The following is a 21,824-nucleotide window of genomic DNA, read 5'->3' on the forward strand; positions in this document are numbered from 1 at the left end:
CTTTGTTGTTGTCTTCCAAGTCGTTGGATTGTCCACCCTCCCGGCGACCCGATTCTGTGGTTTGATTAGTCCGCACCCGAGCCGTTCCAGCCAGGGAATGCGGCGGTAGCCTCACGGGACTTCGGGGTTCTGCTAGGACGGTGATGGTGACCGCGGTTGTGGCTTGCGTGGCTCTCCTCGAAGGGATCCTGTGCACGGGTTCTTTTGGAAGGAATCGGGGCCCATTGCAATGAGGTGGTGGTGGCACTGGACAGCCAGTATCGGTAATTCACTGCGGAGCTTCTCGCAGTGCGTCCTCTGTCGGCCATCATATCTTTTTATGTATGTTTTATTGTAATGTGCTTAGTTTTCAGGCATAATATAAATTATTAATACAACTGTGTAGATCTATGGTGTCAAAGGCTATGGGTAATCATATCAAGAATATCAATCCGCTGTCCAGTTTATATATGATTCAGTACTGTATCCATTTGGGTTGAGTGAGCATATCATATTGTTTAAACCAGCCTTGAAATTGTATAGCTACTGCATCTTCATAATTTTTCCCAAGAATAGTAAGTTGGCAGTTGGTCATTATGAAGTCAGATCATCCCTTTTCATGTCGGACTTTTTCAAAGCTGGCTAGACAACTGAGGCATTTTAAAGACTCAGGAAAACTCCAGCTGAGAAGAGATCACCATAGTCAGTGGTGGAAGTAAGACAGAACTACAATTCCTCACCAACCAAGCAGGGATGGCATCCTTTGTATTACCCAATGGTTTAATTACTGGTAATAGAACAATCAATAAGATGTTCAAACGAGGCCAGTTTTACAAAACATGAGTCTTCCCCTAAACAGGCCTTCAAACTGGACTTATTGTTAGCACAGACTCAAGCTCAAAAGCTAATACAATAGATTTAACGTGAATAAAGCTGTACAGTAGTTTTAAAAAATTATCCCTTCAAACTGTATATTGTCATAGTTAATATTTGTATGATTCTTTTTCTTTTAGTCTACACAATGGAAAAGCCAAACAAGAGAAAACAAGATTGGATCTCAATTTTCTAATGATTCTGCATATAGCAGCTTTAATCTTCTCAAAACAGCCACTGCCAAAATTTTAGCATACCACAGAATTCAGTGAAAGAGGTATAGTATAACTTCTTAACTTTGGATAGTACCAAATTAATTGCAATTAATTTTAAAATGAATCAAACACCTGTTTTGTTAAGCAGTGCCTGTTCTCTTGCATGGTCTGACAACCATAGGAAACCAAGAAAATATAAGCCATGTGTCAAACTTACAAAGCTTTTGAGAAGGCATACTATAACTTGACGTGTGAATCTTGTGGTCTCCTTTAGTCCGAACAGTGTGTTTTAAGCCTGTAAAATGTATTGGGTATTTTCCTGAAGTGCTATTCTCTAGTTTGGCCAGCAGGTGGTGCATGTTGGTTTAAAACTTGTTACAGAGGAATGACTGTTCCTTCTTTTAGTTGACACACAGAGAAAAGGATGTGGCCTTTGCCAGTGAGGTGTGGCCAGCTTTTTTAAAAAACTGATGTTGTTGTGGGCCCTGATTGGCTGGAGTTTGAAATTACCCAGGAATATGCCTTTTACTCAATCTTTGCCAGGAAAGAAAATAGATTAGGCAGAAGTGGTAGCCAGGTGGGGCGCAGGGGTAGCGGTCGATCCCCCCAAACAGTGTTCCGAAAAACGGCGCTATTGCACCCTGTGCCAATAATTTTTTTTCTGCTCCCTCTGAGTCCTATCTATTCTGCAGTCTCTCTACATCCTGCGCTAGTAACCGGTGATTCAGAGTGAGCCTGCTTCTGCCGGCATCAGGGCCTCTTCTCAGGCGCGTCCCGCCTACTCTATTGCAACTTCCTGTTTTCCGCAGGGGTGATCAGGGTCAGATTGGCTCTTTTGATTCTGTGGCCTTCTGCCAGCTGCACCTCCCCTGGAGCAGTCCTCTGTTAAATGAAGGCAGTTGGATCCTGTCACGGAGGCTGAGGACCCTGGTCCCCTTTTCCCCTCATCAGAGGCTGTGTTTTCCTTTCTTTGCTTCCAGTACCCTGGTGGAGGATTTGGAGGAGGTTATTTTGTTCTCAGATGAGCAGGATGATCCTACGGCAGTGATATTTTTTCACAAGGAAGAGCTGTCTCCCTTATTACAGAGCATGACTCAGTTGGTTCCAGTACTGCGGCGAACACATTGGTAGACACTAACTATCCGCAGGCCCTTAGCAGAGTTTCCCCTCCTTGGAAACCAGTTTGACTTATTTGCGGAGGCTATTTGTATGACATGGTTTGGGCTTTGGTCACTGTCAGGCATTTTGTTGGTTGCTCTGATATTGGGCTGCGGAAGTGGTGTTGAAGCAGCGTCCACCAAATTGCCCTTCTGGGGTCTTCCTGTCTTTGGGGGAAGACCTGGAGAAAGTTGGTGAAGTATATGAGGATCTAAGACGCAGTGCTTACCGGTAGGATGAACCCCGGTCCTCGCTTTGGGTCTGGCAATCCACAGGTGTACTTCCAGGACGCTAGGAGGTAATGTCCTGTAAAGACTCATGTATCCTCCACGATTGCCAAGACCAGGTTTCAGCAGCGTCAGCCCTTTTGTGTGGACATTGCCTAATCTCTCAGACCTCGAGGCTCCCCGTGTCCTCCAAGACTCCACAATGAAAGGGTTGCCGATCAAGCTCAAGATGGGACATTTGTCCCTCTTTTACGGGGCCAAGGATTACCACGGATCAATGGTGCACAATATTATCACAGATGTACGTGATTTGAGTTCTTTGCTCCACTTGTAGTGTTTTTTTGGAGTCTCCATGCTTCGCCGCAGGGGAAATGGGCGGCAGTGCTTTCATCCTGGTGTCTTTGCAGGATTTAGGAGCGGTGACTCCTGAGCCAAGCATGGTCAAGGCCACTATTTCATTTGCTTTGTGGTCCTGAAAAAAGACAGTCCATTCAGATCTGTATTGTACCTCGAGCGGGTCAATGAATTTCTCAGTGTCGGGCTTTTCCAGATGGAAAGCCTATGCTTGGCTTGGCGGCAGTACAGTCGGGGGAGTTCCTCATGGTGCTGGATCTCAGAGGCTTGCTTGCATATTCTCATTTGGCCTGTACATCAGCATTTCCTTTGCAACTCAGGGCCACCAATTCCAAGGCCAGGACCTTCTCCAAGATCATGGTGGTAGTGGTGGTGGTATTTCTCCGCAAGGAGGAGATATGGTTTCATCTGTGTCTGAATGATTGGCTCCTCCGGGTGTCGTCGGTCCAGGAGAATGAGCGGGCTATGTCCCAAGTTATCACAGTCCTGCAGTCGCTGGGCTGGGTTCTCAATTTGCCCAAAAGCCATCTGATACCCTCCTGGTCTCTTGAGTATCTGGGGGTCCGCTTCGACAGGACTCGGGGGCAGACTGTGGGCCTAGATCTATCCGTTATTGCAGGTTCCCAGTCCCCGCATGTGGGATTATGTGCAGGTTCTCTGCATGGTAGAAAGCCTGGAGGTGGTGCTTGGGCCAGGGCGCATACAGCAGTCCCTAATGAGCCATTGATCCCCTGTTTCTCAGAACTATGATGTGCGATTGATTTGGACTCACCAGGCTGAACAATGGCTTGGTGTGTGGTGCTGAGTCATCTGGCTCATGGTATGCCCCTGGTGGCCCCAGATTGACTGGTGGTGGTGACAAATGCCAGTCTTATTGGTTGCCGGGCTCGGGGCTCATTGCCTTCATTAAAGTGCTCAGGACAGTGGAGCGAGTTAGAGGTATCTTGGAAGATCAATCGGCTGGAGCTCCGAGCGATTCGGGTGACGCCATGCGTGTTTCAGGAGGTTCTAGAAGGCCACTCAGTCCGGGTTCTCTCAGACAGCATGACAGCTGTGGCGTATGTCAGTCGGCAGGGTGGGACTTGCAGTCTGGTGCTGATAGTGGAGTCTTACCTCCTCTTTCTTTGAGCGGAGGCCCACTTGATTCAGCTCTCTGCAGTGGACATAGTGGGATCTTTCAATGTTCAGGCAGATTACCTTAGCAGGGCAGCTTTGGATCTGGCTGATTGGGAATTGTCGATGGCTGCCTGTTGTCAGGTGACTCAAAAGTGGGGCCAGCTGGTCCTGGATCTCATGGTGACATGGCGCAATGCCAAGGCCCCCAGGTTCTTTAGTCAACGGAAGAAGTTCATTTTGGAGGACATAGATGCACTCCTACAGCTGTGGCCAACTTCGGGGCTTCTTTATGTGTTTCTCCCTTGGCCTATGATTGGCAGGGTCCTGGTCCGGGTGAGTCGCCATCCAGGTCTTGTCATTCTCATTGCTCTGGGTTGGCTCCACTGACTGTGGTATGAGGATTTGGTTTGCCTTCTGGTGAACAGTCACTTCCATCTCCCGTTGACACCTTATCTCCTCCATCAGGGACCAGACCCCATGGACGATCCTTCCTGCCTTGATCTTATGGCATGGCCCTTGAGAGGGCACTGTTGAGGAAAAGGGATATTCAGATGCAGTGGTTTTGACCCTGCTTCAGGCCAAGAAGCATTCTACATCCTCGGCCTATACAAGAGTATGTCAGCTGTTTGAGTCCTCATGTTCGGGGATGGCAGTGGATTCTTTTAAGGCATCTGTCCAGCACATTCTAGCATTCTTACAGACTGGGCTGCAGAAAGGGTTGGCCTATTGCTCACTTAAGGTACATGTCATCGCCTTGGCCTGTTATAGAGGCCGGCTGCGCAATTCTTCCCTAGTTATGCACTTGGATGAGGAAAGGCTAAAGAGGTTAGGGCTGTTCAGCTTGGAAAAGAGATGGCTGGGGGAGATATGATTGAGGTCTGCAAAATCCTGAGTGGTGTAGAATGAGTAGAAGTAAATCAATTTTTTTTACTTGTTGCAAAAAGTACGAAGACTAGGGGACACTCAAGGAAGTTACATTGAAATACTTAAAACAAATAGAGGAAATATTTTTTCACTCAACGAATAGTTAAGCTCCGGAACTCTTTGCTGGAGGATGTGGTAACAGCAGTTAGTGTATTTGAGTTTAAAAAAAAAGCTTTGGACAAGTTCCTGGAGGAAAAGCTCATAGTCTGCTATTAAGACAGACATGGGGGAAGCCACTTTTTGCCCTGGGATTGGTAGCATGGAATGTTGCCTCGATTTGGGTTTCTGCCAGGTGCTTGTGACCTGGCTTCGCCACTGTTGGAAACAGGATACTGGGCTAGATAGACCATTGGTCTGACCCAGTATGACTACTCTTATGTTCTTATCATTTCTTGAAGGGGTTAACTATCTTTGTTCTCCCTTTTGTTGAGTTTGCCCAGAGTGGAGCCTTAATCTGGTGCTAAAGGCTTTGCTGAAGACTTCCTTGAAGGATCTTACAACGAAAACTGTTTTCCTTGTGGCTATCTCCTCAGCTCATCGAATTTCTGAGTTGCAGGTGTTGTCATGCAGCAATCCGTTCCTTTGTGTCACGGAGGAGGAAGTCTGTATACGGCCATTGCTGTCCTTTCAAATGAAAGTAGTTTCCGCTGTTTCGTGCTGTCCTTCGCCAGCAAGATTGTGGTGCTGGCTTTCATGCTTTGTATTTGCTTGATGTGTGTCAGGCACTCCCGCTGTATTTATTTATTTATGTATTTGCATTTGTATCCTACTACTACTACTTAACATTTCTAGAGCGCTACTAGGGTTATGCAGCGCTGTACAGTTTAACAAAGGACAGTCCCTGCTCAAAAGAGCTTACAATCTAAAATGCGAAATGTCAAGTGTCAAGTGGGGGCAGTCTAGATTTCTGAATAGAGGTATGGTGGTTAGGTGCCGAAGGCGACATTGAAGAGGTGGGCTTTGAGCAGGGCTTTGAAGATGGGCAGGGAGGGGGCCTGACATATGGGCTCAGGGAGTTTATTCCAGGCATGGGGTGAGGCGAGGCAGAAAGGGCGGAGCCTGGAGTTGGCGGTGGTGGAGAAGGGTACTGAAAGGAGGGATGTATCCCATGCTTTTCCACCTATTTGCAGACTCAATGTGGCTTACAATAATACATCAATGCAAGCACCAATCAAGAGTAGATAAATAATTGGTTACATAAAGAACAAGTGTAACATAATGGATATAATTTCAATAAAGCATACAGATTATCAAGTAATTAGTGATGTGTTGGAATTCCTATTATTGATTATTATGGTAAATCTTGTTAAAAAGGAAAGTCTTTAAAGATTTTCGAAAGTTGATAAGGTCGTGAATATTTTTCAGATCCAGTGGTAATGCATTCCACAGCTGCGTGCCAATGAATACCTGATGGTATTCATCCCAGAGTATTAATAGAACTAAAAAATGAACTTGCGGAGCTACTGTTAGAAATATGCAATCTGTCCCTAAAATCGAGTGTAGTACCGGAAGACTGGAGGGTAGCCAATGTTACTCCGATTTTTAAGAAGGGTTCCAGAGGAGATCCGGGAAATTATAGACCGGTGAGTCTGACGTCGGTGCCGGGCAAGATGGTGGAGGCTATTATTAAGAATAAAATTGCAGAGCATATACAAAAACATGGACTGATGAGACAAAGTCAGCACGGATTTAGTGAAGGGAAGTCTTGCCTCACCAATCTAATGCATTTTTTTTGAGGGGGTAAGCAAACGTGGACAATGGGGAGCCGGTTGATATTGTATATCTGGATTTTCAGAAGGCGTTTGACAAAGTGCCGCACGAAAGACTCCTGAAGAAATTGCAGAGTCATGGAATCGGAGGTAGGGTATTATTATGGATTAAGAACTGGTTGAAAGATAGGAAGCAGAGAGTAGGATTGCGTGGCCAGTATTCTCAGTGGAGGAGGGTAGTTAGTGGGGTCCCGCAGGGGTCTGTGCTGGGTCCGTTGCTTTTTAATGTATTTATAAATGACCTAGAGATGGGAATAACTAGTGAGGTAATTAAATTCGCCGATGACACAAAATTATTCAGGGTCGTCAAGTCGCAGGAGGAATGTGAACGATTACAGGAGGACCTTGCGAGACTGGGAGAATGGGCGTGCAAGTGGCAGATGAAGTTCAATGTTGACAAGTGCAAAGTGATGCATGTGGGTAAGAGGAACCCGAATTATAGCTACGTCTTGCAAGGTTCCACGTTAGGAGTTACGGATCAAGAAAGGGATCTGGCTGTCGTCGTCGTCGATACGCTGAAACCTTCTGCTCAGTGTGCTGCTGCGGCTAGGAAAGCGAATAGAATGTTGGGTGTTATTAGGAAGGGTATGGAGTCCAGGTGTGCGGATGTTATAATGCCGTTGTATCGCTCCATGGTGCGACCGCACCTGGAGTATTGTGTTCAGTACTGGTCTCCGTATCTCAAAAAAGATATAGTAGAATTGGAAAAGGTACAGCGAAGGGCGACGAAAATGATAGTGGGGATGGGACGACTTTCCTATGAAGAGAGGCTGAGAAGGCTAGGGCTTTTCAGCTTGGAGAAGAGACGGCTGAGGGGAGATATGATAGAAGTGTATAAAATAATGAGTGGAATGGATCGGGTGGATGTGAAGCGACTGTTCACGCTATCCAAAAATACTAGGACTAGAGGGCATGAGTTGAAGCTACAGTGTGGTAAATTTAAAACGAATCGGAGAACATTTTTCTTCACCCAACGTGTAATTAGACTCTGGAATTCGTTGCCGGAGAACGTGGTACGGGCGGTTAGCTTGACGGAGTTTAAAAAGGGGTTAGATAGATTCCTAAAGGACAAGTCCATAGACCGCTATTAAATGGACTTGGAAAAATTCCGCATTTTTAGGTATAACTTGTCTGGAATGTTTTTACGTTTGGGGAGCGTGCCAGGTGCCCTTGACCTGGATTGGCCACTGTCGGTGACAGGATGCTGGGCTAGATGGACCTTTGGTCTTTCCCAGTATGGCACTACTTATGTACTTATGTACTTATGTAATGTAAGAAAAACAAGACGCATGTATTAGTTTGTACTTTAGACCTTTGCAGCTAGGGAAGTGAAGTTCCAAGAATGTGCATGCTGATCTTTTAGCGTTCCTGGGTGGTAAATCGATAAGGTCTGACATGTATGCCGGAGCATTTCCATGAATGATTTTATGAACCAGGGTGCAAACTTTGAACACAGAAGATTTCAGCAAAGCTTTTGACATGGTTCCCCACAGGAGGCTCTTGAATAAACTTGACAGGCTGAAGATAGGACCCGACATGGTGAACTGGATTAGGAACTAGTTGATGGACAGACGCCAGAGGGTGATGGTTAATGGAATTCGCTCGGATGAGAGAAAGGTGAGTAATGGAGTGCCTCAGGGATTGGTGCTGTGGCCGATTCTGTTCAATATATTTATGAGTGACGTTGCCGAAGGATTAGAAGGTAAAGTTTGCCTTTTTGCGGATGTTAGTAAGATTTGTAACAGAGTGGACACTCCGGAGGGAGTGGAAAACATGAAAAAGGATCTGCAGAAGCTAGAAGAATGGTCTAAGGTTTAGCAATTAAAATTCAATGCAAAGAAATGCAAAGTGATGCACTTAGGGAGTAGAAATCCACGGGAGATGTATGTGTTAGGCGGTGAGAGTCTGATATGTACAAACGGGTAGAGGGATCGTGGGGTGATAGTATCCGAGGATCTGAAGGAGACGAAACAGTGTGACAAGGCGGTGGCCTTAGCTAGAAGGCTGCTAGGCTGTATAGTGAGTGGTGTGACCAGCAGAAGAAAAGAGGTTTTAATGCCCCTGTATAAGTCGTTGGTGGGGCCCCACCTGGAGTATTGTGTTCAGTTTTGGAGGCTGTATCTTGCTAAGGATGTAAAAAGAATTGAAGTGGTGCAAAGAAAAGCTACAAAAACGGTATGGGATTTGCGTTACAAGACATTTGAGGAGAGACTTGCTGACCTGAACATCTATACCCTGAAGGAAAGGAGAAACGGGTGATATGATACAGTCGTTCAGATATTTGAAAGGTATTAATCTGCAATTGAACCTTGTCCGTAAATGGGAAGGTGGTAGAACTAGAGGACATGAAATGAGATTGAAGGGGGCAGACTCAAGAAAAATGTCAGGAAGTATTTTTTTCATGGAGAGAGTGGTAGATACTTGGAATGCCCTCCCGCGGGAGGTGGTGGCGATGAAAACGGTAACGGAATTCAAAAATGTATGGGATAAACATAAAGGAATCCTGTTCAGAAGGAATGGATCTTCAGAAGCTTAACAGAGATTGGGAGGTGGGGCTAGTGGTTGGGAGGCGGGGCTAGTGCTGGGCAGACTTCTGTGGTCTGTGCCCTGAAATGGCAGATACAAATCAAGGTCAAGTGTACACATAAAGCAGCACACATGAGTTTATCTTGTTGGGCAGACTGGATGGACTGTGCAGGTCTTTCTTTGCCGTCATCTACTATGTTACTATGTAGGTCCCGTACCTAATTCTCTCGCCACATAGCAATACCAAATACTGTCCCTCCTTATCAGCAAAGTCTTTATCCCATTCATAGACCTTAACGATATATATTAAAATGCATACAAGCTATTGGTGTCATAACTCATAATTACTATTTAAATAATTGACATCTAAGCAGATTCAGTGCAGAGTACTACTACTACTACTGATCATTTCTATAGCTGTACTTAGACGTACGCAGCGCTGCACACTGGACATGAAGAGACAGTCCCTGTTCGAGAGGACAAACAGGATAAATAAGGGATAAGGGAATTACTAAGGTGGGAATGATAAAACATGGGTACTGAAGAAGTGAGTAAGGATTAGGAGTTAAAAGCAACATAAAAAAGGTGGGCTTTTAGCCTAGATTTGAAGACGGCCAGAGATGGAGCTTGACATACTGGCTGAGGAAGACTATTCCAGTAATATGGTACAGCAAGATAAAAGGAACAGAGTCTGAAGTTAGCAGTGGAGGAGAAGGGTGCAGATAGGTGTAGTCGCTATCAACATCAAATTCAAATAGATCCCAAGTGCCTTATAACTGCTCAGATTTTTCCCTTTTTCTTTTATCAAGTAGCTGGACATCTGAGGATTGGCATTGCAATTTGCCTCTGCCTTTAGAGACCCATTGCCATTTAGGGCGATGTTTAAATAAAGGCATGGATTTCTGAAATGGGCCTAAAGCATCCAGCAGCCTAGCGTGTACTTCTGCAAGTGTATTATGGTGCAGTTTGCGATGTTGGTGTAACAGTAAGGCAAAGGGGTGCTACCATTTACATTGAATGCCTGAAGTGTTGAGTCAGGAGGGGCAAAGTTGCCCCCTCTGCTTCAGAGTAACTACCGCAAGATCTTGATCTGATAGGAGTCCCAAGTGAGGCGTTCTGCAATGCACGCCTTTGTGAGGACTACTTCCTTTATTTTAAAGTTAATAAAACAGGCAGTGATGTCCTTGGGTTGGTTTGCTCTGGTCCTGCCCTAGGGTACAATGGGCCTGTTCAATCTTTATTTTGGCCGATTCCATCTGATGCAGTCCTTCTGATAGCGACATGTAAGCTATTTTTGGACCACCTCATCACAGTTCGGATAGTTCACCTCTTCTGGCACATCACATGTTTGTAGATTGCATAACTAACTGTGATTTTCTAAATTCTCAAACGTGTCCATTATATAAAATTCTACATGGTTTTTTATCCTGCAGCCACGATTCAAGGTCAGCAAGAGCCCAAGGGATCGCCTCTCTGGGCCTCTGTCAACTCCATTCTCCCCTTAATTCTATAAAAGTTACTAAAAATTATGTGCGCAAATTTGGGCATGCACCCAATTTATGTGCACAATTTAATTGAATAATGAGCTAATTAGTACCAATAATTGGCCTTTTAATAATTATTGGCACTAATTAGATTTAATTGAACTTTACGCGCAAGTAAAAAAAAAAAGGGGGGGCATGGAAATGGAAAGGTTCATGGGTGAAATGGGGCTTTTATAGCATTTATGCATGTTATTATAGAATAAAGGGGGGATACATGCCTAATTTAGGCGCATACATTTGTACCACGTTTCAATTGACGCAGATGGCCACACCTAAAGATAGGCATGATTCCTGGGTGTAAGCACAGTTCTATAAACCGTGCCTAACTCTTAAGTGTGGCTTGTAGAATAGCACTTTTTTGGGTGCCAGTTTTTTTCGGCACTGTATATAGAATTCACCCCTCTATTCTCAAGTTCTGCTAGTTCCCCTTTAAGGTTGGCAGTCAGAGTGGCCAGTTCAATCCAAATGGCTTTAATGCCAGTTTCAATTTCTTGTAGCAGCACCTGAAACTCACCAAGCAGATTAACAGTCTTGCCTTCTCTGCTGCCCCTGCATGTAGTGTGAGATGATTGCTTCAGACTCTGCTGGCTGGTAGGCAAAATTCTTTAAATCTGTGCAGCAGTTTGTCGAGAATCTCATATCATGCAGGTCTGTAAGCAGACTGTCATCGACTTTCTGGCTTTTATTGAACTTTGCTCAACTGATGGAGGGGATTATCGGCTACTAGTGTTGGAGCGGTGCTGAGCCTAGGGCTCTAGTGGCCATCCAGTCTTATGATGTCACTTCCTTTGTAAGGTGTACCAAATTTCAATACTGACATTGAAAATTGTGGCACACTAACTTCTAAAAACCCTTCACTGAAAAATCTTAAGTCCAAGTGGATTCATTTTTCATTCTGGTGTGCACATCATAAACTAGATGCCTTCTCATGTTCTATACCAGATCTCTTCACATTCCTCCATTTATCTAATGCTGGCCTAAAAAACACTTAAGTGTGCTTTCAATTTACTGCCCTATGTAGCCCATGGGGCTTATTTTAGAAGCACTATTTGTGTTTTAAATGTTCAGAAACTGGCATTTTAGAAATCCATATTGCATGACATTTTTTTCTGAGCTTGGTAACTTAAAGATTAGGGTTTAAAAGAGGAATTGTAGGATATTGATAAACAGAATTTTAAAATAAAAAGAGCAAGCAAACTTTATTAGCTAGTCTCCATACCCTTTCCCCCCATAGTTTTATGTTTTAAATCTGTTTATTGACAAAATTTCAAGCAATATACATGCACACTATTGCCATCATAAAAAAACAGAAGATGTTAATACATCAAATATGCCCATCATCCTTTTGTCATCAAATAGTTTTTCGCTTTTACCCCCCCCCCCCCCCCAGAGTCTAAACAACAAACCATCTTATCTCACAACTGTTGTATCAACAAGAAAAGTTATCATTAGTCCCTTATACCAGTAACCCCCTCCCCCCTATCTATCCTCCACCCCCTCCCTCTCTATCCTCCCCCCCTCCCTCTCTTCCGTATCACCCTCCCCCCCCCCCCCCCCCCCCCCCTCAGAGTTCAGGGCTTGGGATCTGGTGCCACTTCTTCAAACGGTTAAAGGTACTGTTGTTGTTTCAGAGCTCCATTTCAGTTTGTGCAGAATCTTCTGTTTGGTGAACTACTACTACTACTACTTAACATTTCTAGAGCGCTACTAGGGTTACGCAGCGCTGTACAATTTAACAAAGAGAGACAGTCCCTGCTCAAAGAGCTTACAATCTAATAGACAAGTGAACGGTCGGTCCGATAGGGGCAGTCAAATTGGGGCAGTCTGGATTCACTGAACGGTAAGGGTTAGGTGCCGAACGCAGCATTGAAGAGGTGGGCTTTAAGCAAAGCCTTGAAGACGGGCAGGGAGGGGGCTTGGTGTTAAGGGTTCAGGAAGGTTGTTCCAAGCATAGGGTGAGGCGAGGCAGAATGAGCGGAGCCTGGAGTTGGCGGTTGTGGTGGAGAAGGGTACTGAGAAAAGGGATTTGTCCTGTGAACGGAGGTTACGGGCGGGAACGTAAGGGGAGATGAGGGTAGAAAGATAGTGAGGGGCAGCAGACTGAGTGCATTTGTAGGTAAGAAGGAGAAGCTTGAATTAAATGTGGTATCTGATCAGAAGCCAGTGACGTGACCTGAGGAGAGGGGTGATATGAGTATATCAGTTCTGGCGGAATATGAGATGTGCAGCAGAGTTCTGAACAGATTGAAGGGGGGGATAGATGGCTAAGTGGGAGGCCGGTGAGGAGTAAGTTGCAGTAGTCCAGGCGAGAGATAATGAGAGCGTGGACAAGAGTTCGGGTGGTGTGTTCAGAGAGGAAAGGGCGAATTTTGCTGATGTTAAAGAGGAAGAAGCGACAGGTCTTGGCTATCTGCTGGATTTGCGCAGAGAAGGAGAGAGAGGAGTCAAAGATGACTCCAAGGTTGCGGGCAGATGAGACGGGGAGGATGAGGGTGTTATCAACTGAGATAGAAAGTGGAGGAAGAGGAGAAGTGGGTTTTGGTGGAAAGACGATAAGCTCGGTCTTGGACATGTTCAGTTTCAGGTGGCGGTTGGACATCCAGGCAGCAATGTCGGATAAGCAGGCCGATACCTTTGCCTGGGTCTCCGCGGTGATGTCTGGTGTGGAGAGATACAGTTGGGTGTCATCAGCATAGAGATGATACTGGAAACCATGAGATGAGATCAGGGAGCCCAGGGAAGAGGTGTAGATTGAGAAGAGAAGGGGTCCAAGGACAGATCCTAGGGGAACACCAACAGATAAGGGGATGGGGGTGGAGGAAGATCCATGAGAGTGAACTTTGAAGGTGCGGTGGGAGAGATAGGAGGAGAACCAGGACAGAACGGCTGGAGGGTGTTCCAGTAGCGCTCCCACACCTTACGAAATGCATTCAGCTCTTTTTCTGAGTGAGTGGATTTAACAAGCCCACACAGTTCCAGATGTAATAGCTCTGTCATCTTTGTTCTCCACAATTCTCTTGTAGGTGCCTGAGTCTCTCTCCAATTGAGCAAAATCACTTTCTTCCCAGTCAGCACTGCCCTTTGGAGGAAGCCTACACATCCCGCTGGGGTCGGTTTTGCAATCGCATAAATGTCAAATAATATCAGCGGGGTGTCCCCCACGCGCCGTTTCCAGCATCGGCCAATTTCTGCCAAAATTTGCGTCCAAAATGTTCTAATCTGTGGGCACAACCAGAACACATGGCCTAGAGTTGCCATTTGCGCTCCACACTTAGGGCAAATCCCTGTTCCGAAGCCCGCCCTCTGTGCTCTGGCTGGTGCTATGTAGGCTCGCGTAGCAAACTTATATTGTTGCTCCCACTGCCGAATAAAAGCTGATCTGTGCAGGATGGATAGCAAGACGCTTTGTAGCATGTTGGCCGTAAATTCAATCCCCAGTTCCTGCTTCCAACTCCTCGCTATTTTACAGTAATCAATGTCTTCCGTTGTGTCCAGGAGATGTCTGTGGTGGAATCGTAGTGGCACTAAGTTTTGCGATCCCAGTGTAAGTGCCGTCGAGATCATTTCCTGCACATCCTCACTCAAATTTACTGCTCCCAATGAGTAAGCATAGTGCTTCACCTGAGCATATGCATAAAAGTCTGACGCGGTCAAGCCAAACTCCCTCTGTAGTTCCTCTAGTAGTTGATTGAGGTACTGAATCTCTTTTTGCCTCCATTTTTCAAAGTGTTTGGCCGATGATCCATCTGGAAAATCCGGATTTAGACTCAGTGATACAAATGGAGTGGCAGCCGCTGCGAAGCCCTGGCTATGACATAGCCATCGCCACATCGCTCTTGCCGAGCGCACAAAACAGTTCAATGGCGGCTGTCCGGCAGGTCTTATTTTTGGTGTATGTAGTAAGCAGCTGAGATGCACTCCCAGCACCAACGAGGCCTCCAATTGGGTATTCGTGAATTGCTGGCTCCCCACAAGCCATGTCTCATGCTGCAGGTGATTGTGAGGTACCTGATACTGAGTAATCCCATACCCCCATGTGTTCTGGGCTTACACAGCACATCCAATGCTATTCTGGGGCGCTTGTTGTTCCACAGAAACTTCCTTAAAACTACATGTAGTGCTTTCTCCTCCCTCCCCCGCAGGTACAGCGGCAGCATCTGGAATTTATACAGCCACTTAGGTGCTATCGTCATATTAAAGAGGGGCCTGTCAAAGAGAGAGGACAGGAGCCCCAAATCCCCAAGAGGCGCCTAGTGTCTGCCAGCAATGGTTGTACATTCGTGTTATACAACGTAGATAAGTTGATTGGAGCATCCACCCCCAGATATTTAAGCTGCCCCTCCGCCCACTTAAAAGGAAAAGAACCCTCCCAGCTGGTTCTTGTGGTAGGGGATATTGGGAGCGCTAGGGATTTTGCTGAATTCAATCTAAACCCCGACAGCATCCCATACTTCTCGATCTCTTCTAACAAGCAGGCCACCAATGTCTGCAGGTCCTCTACCAGGAGCAGCAGGTCGTCCGTGTATGCTAGTAGCTTTACTTCACCTCTACCCACCTTCATGCCCCGAATACCGGGCTCTGTGCGAATGATGCACAATAAAGGTTCCAAAGATATCAAGAATAGCAGGGGGGACAGTGGGCAGCCCTGCCTCGTTCCCCGCCTTATCAGAAACTCCTGCGTTCTGACCCCGTTCACCAGTAACTTGGCCCGTGGATCTGCATAGAACATCCTTACTGCCTGCAAAAACCAGCCCTGTAGGCCTATCCACTGTAACGCCTGGAACATAAAAGGCCATGTCACCCTATCAAAGGCGCGCTCCGCGTCTACGCTAATCACTAGACCAGTTGAAGCGTCCCCTGACGCCTCCATCACGGCCGCAAGCAATTTTCGCACATTTAGCACTGAATGTCTTCCGCGAACGAATCCCACTTGTTCCTCACCAATTGTAGATGGGAGCACGAACGCCAGTCGCTCCGCCAAAATCCGTGACAGTATCTTAACGTCCACATTAATTAGTGAGATAGGCCTATTGGCGGCCGGGTCCGTCAGATCTCGGCCTGGTTTGGGGATTAAAGTTATCAACGCTTCATTAGCATACTGGGGGAGCTGGCCTCAGTCGCTGCCTCAAATAGACCTATCAGGGGCCCCACTATCTGTTGCTTCAGCATTTTATAAAATTCACCCGAAAGCCCATCCGGGCCGGGTGCCGAGTGTATTTTTAAGGCCTGCACTGCCCGCACCACTTCCTTTGCACTCAAAGGGAAGTCAAGAGAATCCAACTGCTCCTCCGTTGGCTGTGGCATTTTGGACCGAGTTAGATACTCTCGGATCTTCCCCCGCATCCTCCTCTCTATCTGCACCCCCGAGTACACCTCCTCAAAATGCACTCGAAAAATCTCTGCGATGCTTTGCGGGTTCGAGGTACACATCTGCGGGTTGCTGCGCAGCCTGGTTACAACTTGCATTCTGCAGGCTCCCTTAATCAGCCGTGCTATCATACCTCCCGGACGGTCCCCAAATCTGTGAAGGTTGTATCTACGGACAACTGTCGCTCTCATAAACCTCTCCTGAAGCAAACTATTTAGTTCTGTCCTAGTGGCAATCAAGGATTCAAACAGGTCCTGAGTGAGGTGGGCGACATATCTCCGCCTAGCTTGTTTGACCCTCTGCTCCATCTGCACCACCCGCTGCGCAATCTGCTGGTTCCTCCTGCTTACATATGCTATCACTTCTCCCCGCATGACGACTTTTGCTGTAGACCAGAAAAGGCCTGCATTGTCTATGTGCTGAGCATTGTTCGATATACAATCTTCCCACTTGCTAACCAGATATGTGACGAACTCCAAAGAGGAATAAAGGTAAGCAGGGAATCGCCAACCTCTGGATGCTCTATAGTATGGCTGGGGCTCTTATGTCCACCCAGATCAGAGCGTGGTCTGAAATCTCATCAGGACTGACGGTTGCGCTCAAAATCTGGGAAAACAACTGTTGCGAGACAAAAATGTAATCTATGCGGGACTGAGTTCCGTGGGCCCTCGAAGTGTGCATGAAATCACGTTCCTCGTCATGTAACAGTCTCCAAGGGTCCACCAAACCCAGCCCACCACAGAAGGTCTCCAACACACCCGGCAGCAGGGCTCCCCTTGGCGGTCGGCCTGTCCTATCTAGCCCCGGGTCCATGACCTGGTTCATATCTCCAGCTACAATTAATGGATCTGAGCCATACCTCTGACATTTCGCAAAAAGGTCTGCAAAAAAATTTTTCTCTCCAGACTGGGGCGCATAAACTGCCACCAGCAGCCGCGTTTGACCCTACCAATTCAATTGCACCCCCACATAGTGCCCCTCACTATCCGCAAATAAAAAATTTTGCCTTTATTGCGGCCGCCTTATGTATCAGAATGGCCACTCCCCCTCGCCTCCCCACTGCTGAGGAACAAAACACCTCTCCCACCCAGTGTCTCTTCAGTTTCTGATGTTCTACCGGGGACAACCTGGTTTCTTGTATACATGCCACTCCCGCCTTGTGCCTCTTTAGAGCTCCTAGAATCTTTGCCCTTTTAACCGGAGATGTGATACCACCTACATTCCAAGATATTAATCTGATCCCTCCTCCCGGCAAGCTAGCCATCGCCTTTTTTTTTGCAATAAATGGAGCCAATTCACACTTAACGCTACTTCCCGAGGGACCCAGCCTCCCCCCTTAGAGTGTCCATCTCTGTTTGTACCCAATCCGCATTTTTGTTTGTACCACCTTTTCCCCAAGCACCGTTTTCTTCAGTGATCCCCGACCTCTCAGTGCCCCGCTACACACAAGTCTCCCAGCCCCTAACCCCACCCTCCCCCCCACCCTTACTCCCTCTTCTCCCTTCAAGCTAACCTGACCCCCCTTCCCATTACAGTTAATGGGTGTTGAGGGCTTCCTGCGTCCCCGGACCCCAGCCCCCTCCAATATTAATGCCACCACTTTTCTGGGGCTATTTTGTATTACTCAGTATAGGTCCTTAAACAGCAAACATTTTATGCTGCAAGCCTCACCTCACACGTGTGCCTCAGCTGTTCTCAGGCTCATGCTTTCCTTTCTGATCCATCTTCTCCAGCTCCATAACAAACTGTTGTACCTCCTGCAAGTCTTCAAACTGCTTCCATCTTCCTTCATGTTTAATTTTTAAAGTTGCCGGATAGATCAACATAAAAACCTGTTGTCTCTCATGCAGTTTCTGACACAGTGGGGTGAATCTCTTTCTTTTCTCCTGCAGCGCAGCCAAGTAGTCTTGAAAAAATACGTATCTGCTGCCCCTCATACTGAAGCGTATTCCGTTTTTGGCGAAAGCCTCTTAATATTTCTTCTTTATGCACGAAATTGTGCACTTTTATGATCACCATTCGTGGGAACTGCTTGCCTTCCTGCTTACGACCTATGCAATGAGCCCTTTCCAAGCAGAGCTTCCCCGCATGGTCTGATAACGCGAACTCTTCTGCCAGCCACTTTCAAGAAGCACTGATAGCAGGCGATCATTAACAGATTCTGGCAGCCCCACTATGCGGAGGTTCCCCTGCCGTGACCTATTCTCTAGGTCATCCATTTTTGCCGACAGGACTTTTATTGTGGCGGCCATTTTTTTCCCTCTGTGCTGCAGGACCTGTTGCATCTTCTATAGCGGAAACTCTTCTCTTCAGCTCCCTGGTTCTCTGGGTCGTGTCAGTGAGGAGCGCTTCGAGGCTGGACACCTGGGTACACAGCTTTTCCAGCTTCGGGTCCAGCGCGGCACCCAACACTTCGGTAAGTTGTTGTAGTTGTTCCGTTGTGAACGGGACTCCCCCGCTCACCGGCAGGCCCTCATCTGTGGCACTTGGCGCCTTTATCTTTTCCTTGTCTTTTGCCCCTCGGTTTGCCATTACTCGTGCTGGCGAACTCGGGTATCTGTCCATGGGGAGCTGGACTCTGTTTTGTGCTGTTTTATAGGATCGCGAATTCAAAATCCCAGCTTAAAAAACAAAGGAGCCGGGGCCGAGGAGATTGTGGGACCACGTCTTCCTCTCTTCAGAGCATCACGTGACCCCCCTCTCCCATAGTTTTAAAACTTGAAGTTTCTTCCACAGCTTAAAGATTAGGATTTAAAGGGGAAATTGTAGGATATTGATAAACACAGAATTAAAAAAAAAAAAAAAGCAAGTAAACTTCATTTGCTAGTCTCCATACTCTTTTCCTCATAGTTTTAAAATTGAAGTTTCTGCCATAGCATTAACAGTCTCTAGAAGACACAGAAGAGCACAGTTCAGTCCTTATTCCCACCCACCCCTAGCTCAACTCTTCATTTATAGTCTATTCTAATTAAGACACCAAGAGGGGAATTTTCAATTTTCATTAGAGTCTGAATTACATTTAATTAGTTTCTAAGAAGCAAACCCTAAATAAATTGCAAATTAAACACTTAAAAGGATGATTATATTCATCAGATATTCCTAATACCTTAAGAGGTTTTAATTAAACAACTCTATAATACTAAGATACAGTCAGTAGTCCAGCAGCGAGAGGGGTGCTATCCAGTCTTTTGCATTGACTGTCACATGTATGATTATCTCCCAGTTGGTAAGATGTCATATGTGTGTGCTAGATGCAAAGAGCTCTCAGAGAACGAGTCCGTTCTCTTGAGGCTAGAGTAGCAGAATTGGAGGCGCTGAGGGAGACAGAGAGGTACATAGAGGAGGCCTACAGGGACATTATAGAGAAGTCCCATCTCCAGTCTGGTAGTCCCTGTACTGCCTTGGAGGAAGGAGGCCTTCAAAAAGGAGAGCATCACCCTGGTGAGGCTGGAAGTAATCCTGTAGACAGGACCAGCACACCAGGGAATGCAATATCCTCTTGCACCGAGGATGTGTCTCCAGGGGCTAGTGCCCAGGTGGGAAGGGTTAAGACGGCTGTTGTAGTTGGTGATTTGATTATTAGGCATGTAGATAGCTAGGTGGTTGGTGGACGTGAGGATCGCCTGGTGACTTGCCTGCCTGGTGCAAAGGTGGCGGAATTCACGCATCACCTAGATAGGATTTTAGATAGTGCTGGGGAGGAGCCGGCTGTCTTGGTACATGTGGGTACCAATGACAGGAAAATGTGGGAGAGAGGTTCTGGAAGCCAAATTTAGGTAGAAAGGTCAAATCCAGAACCTCTAGGATAGCATTTTCTGAAGTACTACTCGTTCCACGCACAGGGCCCAATAGACAGACAGAGCTCTAGAGTCTTAATGTGTGGATCAGACAATGGTGCAGGGAGGAGGGTTTTAGATTTGTTAGGAACTGGGCAGCATTCTGGGGAAGGGGGAGCCTGTTCTGAAAGGATGGGCTCCACCTTAACCAGGGTGGGACCAGGCTGCTGGCGTCTGCATTTAAAAAGGAGATAGAGCAGCTTTTAAACTAGAGACTGGGGGAAGGCCGACAGTCGCTCAAAAGCGCATAGTTCGGAATAAGGTATCTTTTAAAGATATCACCAAAACAGGGAAGATAGGGTATTCTGATAGTGAGGTTGCAAAAGAGACCATAGTAGATCTGGTGTCCTTAAATAAAAAAAATAAAAAAATCAGACAAAAGATTGCAATTTAATTCAGTCAAGTACTGAGCATGATGCAAATAGGAACTACAAGCATAGCTTGAAATGTCTATATGCAAATGCCAGAAGCCTAAGAAATAAAATGAGAAAGTTAGAATATATTGGTCTAAATGAAAAATGACATATAATAGTCATCTCTGAGACCTGGTGGAAGGAGGATAACTGGTGGGACACTGTCATACTGGGGTACAAATTATATCGTAGTGATAGGGTGGATCGAATTGTTGGAGAGGTAGCATTGTATGTTAAGGAGGGCCTTGAATCAAATAGATTGAAAATTCTGCAGGAAACAAAACACATCGTGGATTCCCTATGGATTGAAATTCCATGTGAACAAGGGAAAAGGATAGTGATAGGAGTGTACTACTGTCCACCTGGCCAGGATGAACAGACTGATTTAGAAATGTTATCGGAAATTAAGGAGGCTAACAAACTGGGCAATACAATAATAATGGGTGAGTTCAATTACCCTGATATTGACTGGGTAAATGTAACATTAGGGCATGCTAGGGAGGTAAAATTCCTTGACTAAATCAAGGACTGCTTTATGGAGCAGCTGGAACAGGAGCCGAGAAGAGAAGGAAAAATTCTAGACCTAGTCCTCAGTGGAGCGCATGATCTGGTGCATGAGGTAATGGTGCCGGGGCCGCTTGATAACAGTGATCATAATATGATCAGATTTGATACTAGCTTTGGAGTAAGTATACACGGGAAATCCAATACGCTAGCATTTAACTTTCAAAAAGTAGACTATGATAAAATGAGAAGAACGGTGAAAAAAAAACTTAGAGTAGCAGCTGCAAGGTTACATCAGGTGTGGATGATTTTCAAAATACCATCCTGGAAGCCCAGGCCAAATATATTCCGCATATTTAAAAAGGAGGGAGGAAGACCAAATGACAGCTGGCATGGTAAAAAATTAAGGTGAAGGAAGCTATTAGAGCTAAAAGAAAATCCTTCAGAAAATGGAAGAAGGAACTGACTGAAAATAGTGAGAAACAGCATAAGGAATGTCAAGTCAAATGCCAAGCGCTGATAAGGATTGCAAAGAGGGACTTTGAAAAAAAGATTGCGTTGGAGGCAAAAATACATAGTAAAATTTTTTTTAGGTACATTAAAAGCAAGAAGCCGGCAAAAGAGTCTGTTGGACTGCTAGATGACTGAGGGGTAAAAGGGTCAATAAGGGAAGACAAAGCCATAGTGGAGAGATTAAATAATTTCTTTTCTTCGGTCTTCACCGAGGAAGATTTGGGAGAGATACCAGTGCGAGAAATGGAATTCAAAGTTGATGAGTCGGAGAAACTGAATGAAATCTCTAGAGGATGTAATGGGGCTATTTGTCAAATTGAAGAGTAGCAAATCTCCTGGACCGGATGGTATTCATCCCAGAGTACTGATAGAATTGAAAAATGAACTGGCGGTACTATCGTTAGTAATATGTAATTTATCTTTAAAATGGAGTGTGGTACCAGACGATTGGAGGGTAGCCCATGTAATACCTATATTTAAAAAAGGTTCCAGGGGGGATCCTGGA

At 46.0% G+C, this 21,824-nt stretch overlaps 1 protein-coding gene across 1 annotated transcript in view; it reads left to right on the forward strand.

Moving 5' to 3' along the window:
* Window positions 1-21,824, forward strand: part of GPBP1 (GC-rich promoter binding protein 1) — a 373,516-nt gene that overhangs the window by 237,031 nt on the left and 114,661 nt on the right. The window contains 2 exon segments of the mRNA XM_030193156.1: window positions 993-1,092; window positions 1,095-1,129. Of these exon segments, the coding sequence (XP_030049016.1) occupies window positions 993-1,092; window positions 1,095-1,129 (135 nt within the window).

This window comes from Microcaecilia unicolor, chromosome 2 (assembly GCF_901765095.1).
Source record: "Microcaecilia unicolor chromosome 2, aMicUni1.1, whole genome shotgun sequence".
Classification (NCBI taxonomy): domain Eukaryota; kingdom Metazoa; phylum Chordata; class Amphibia; order Gymnophiona; family Siphonopidae; genus Microcaecilia; species Microcaecilia unicolor.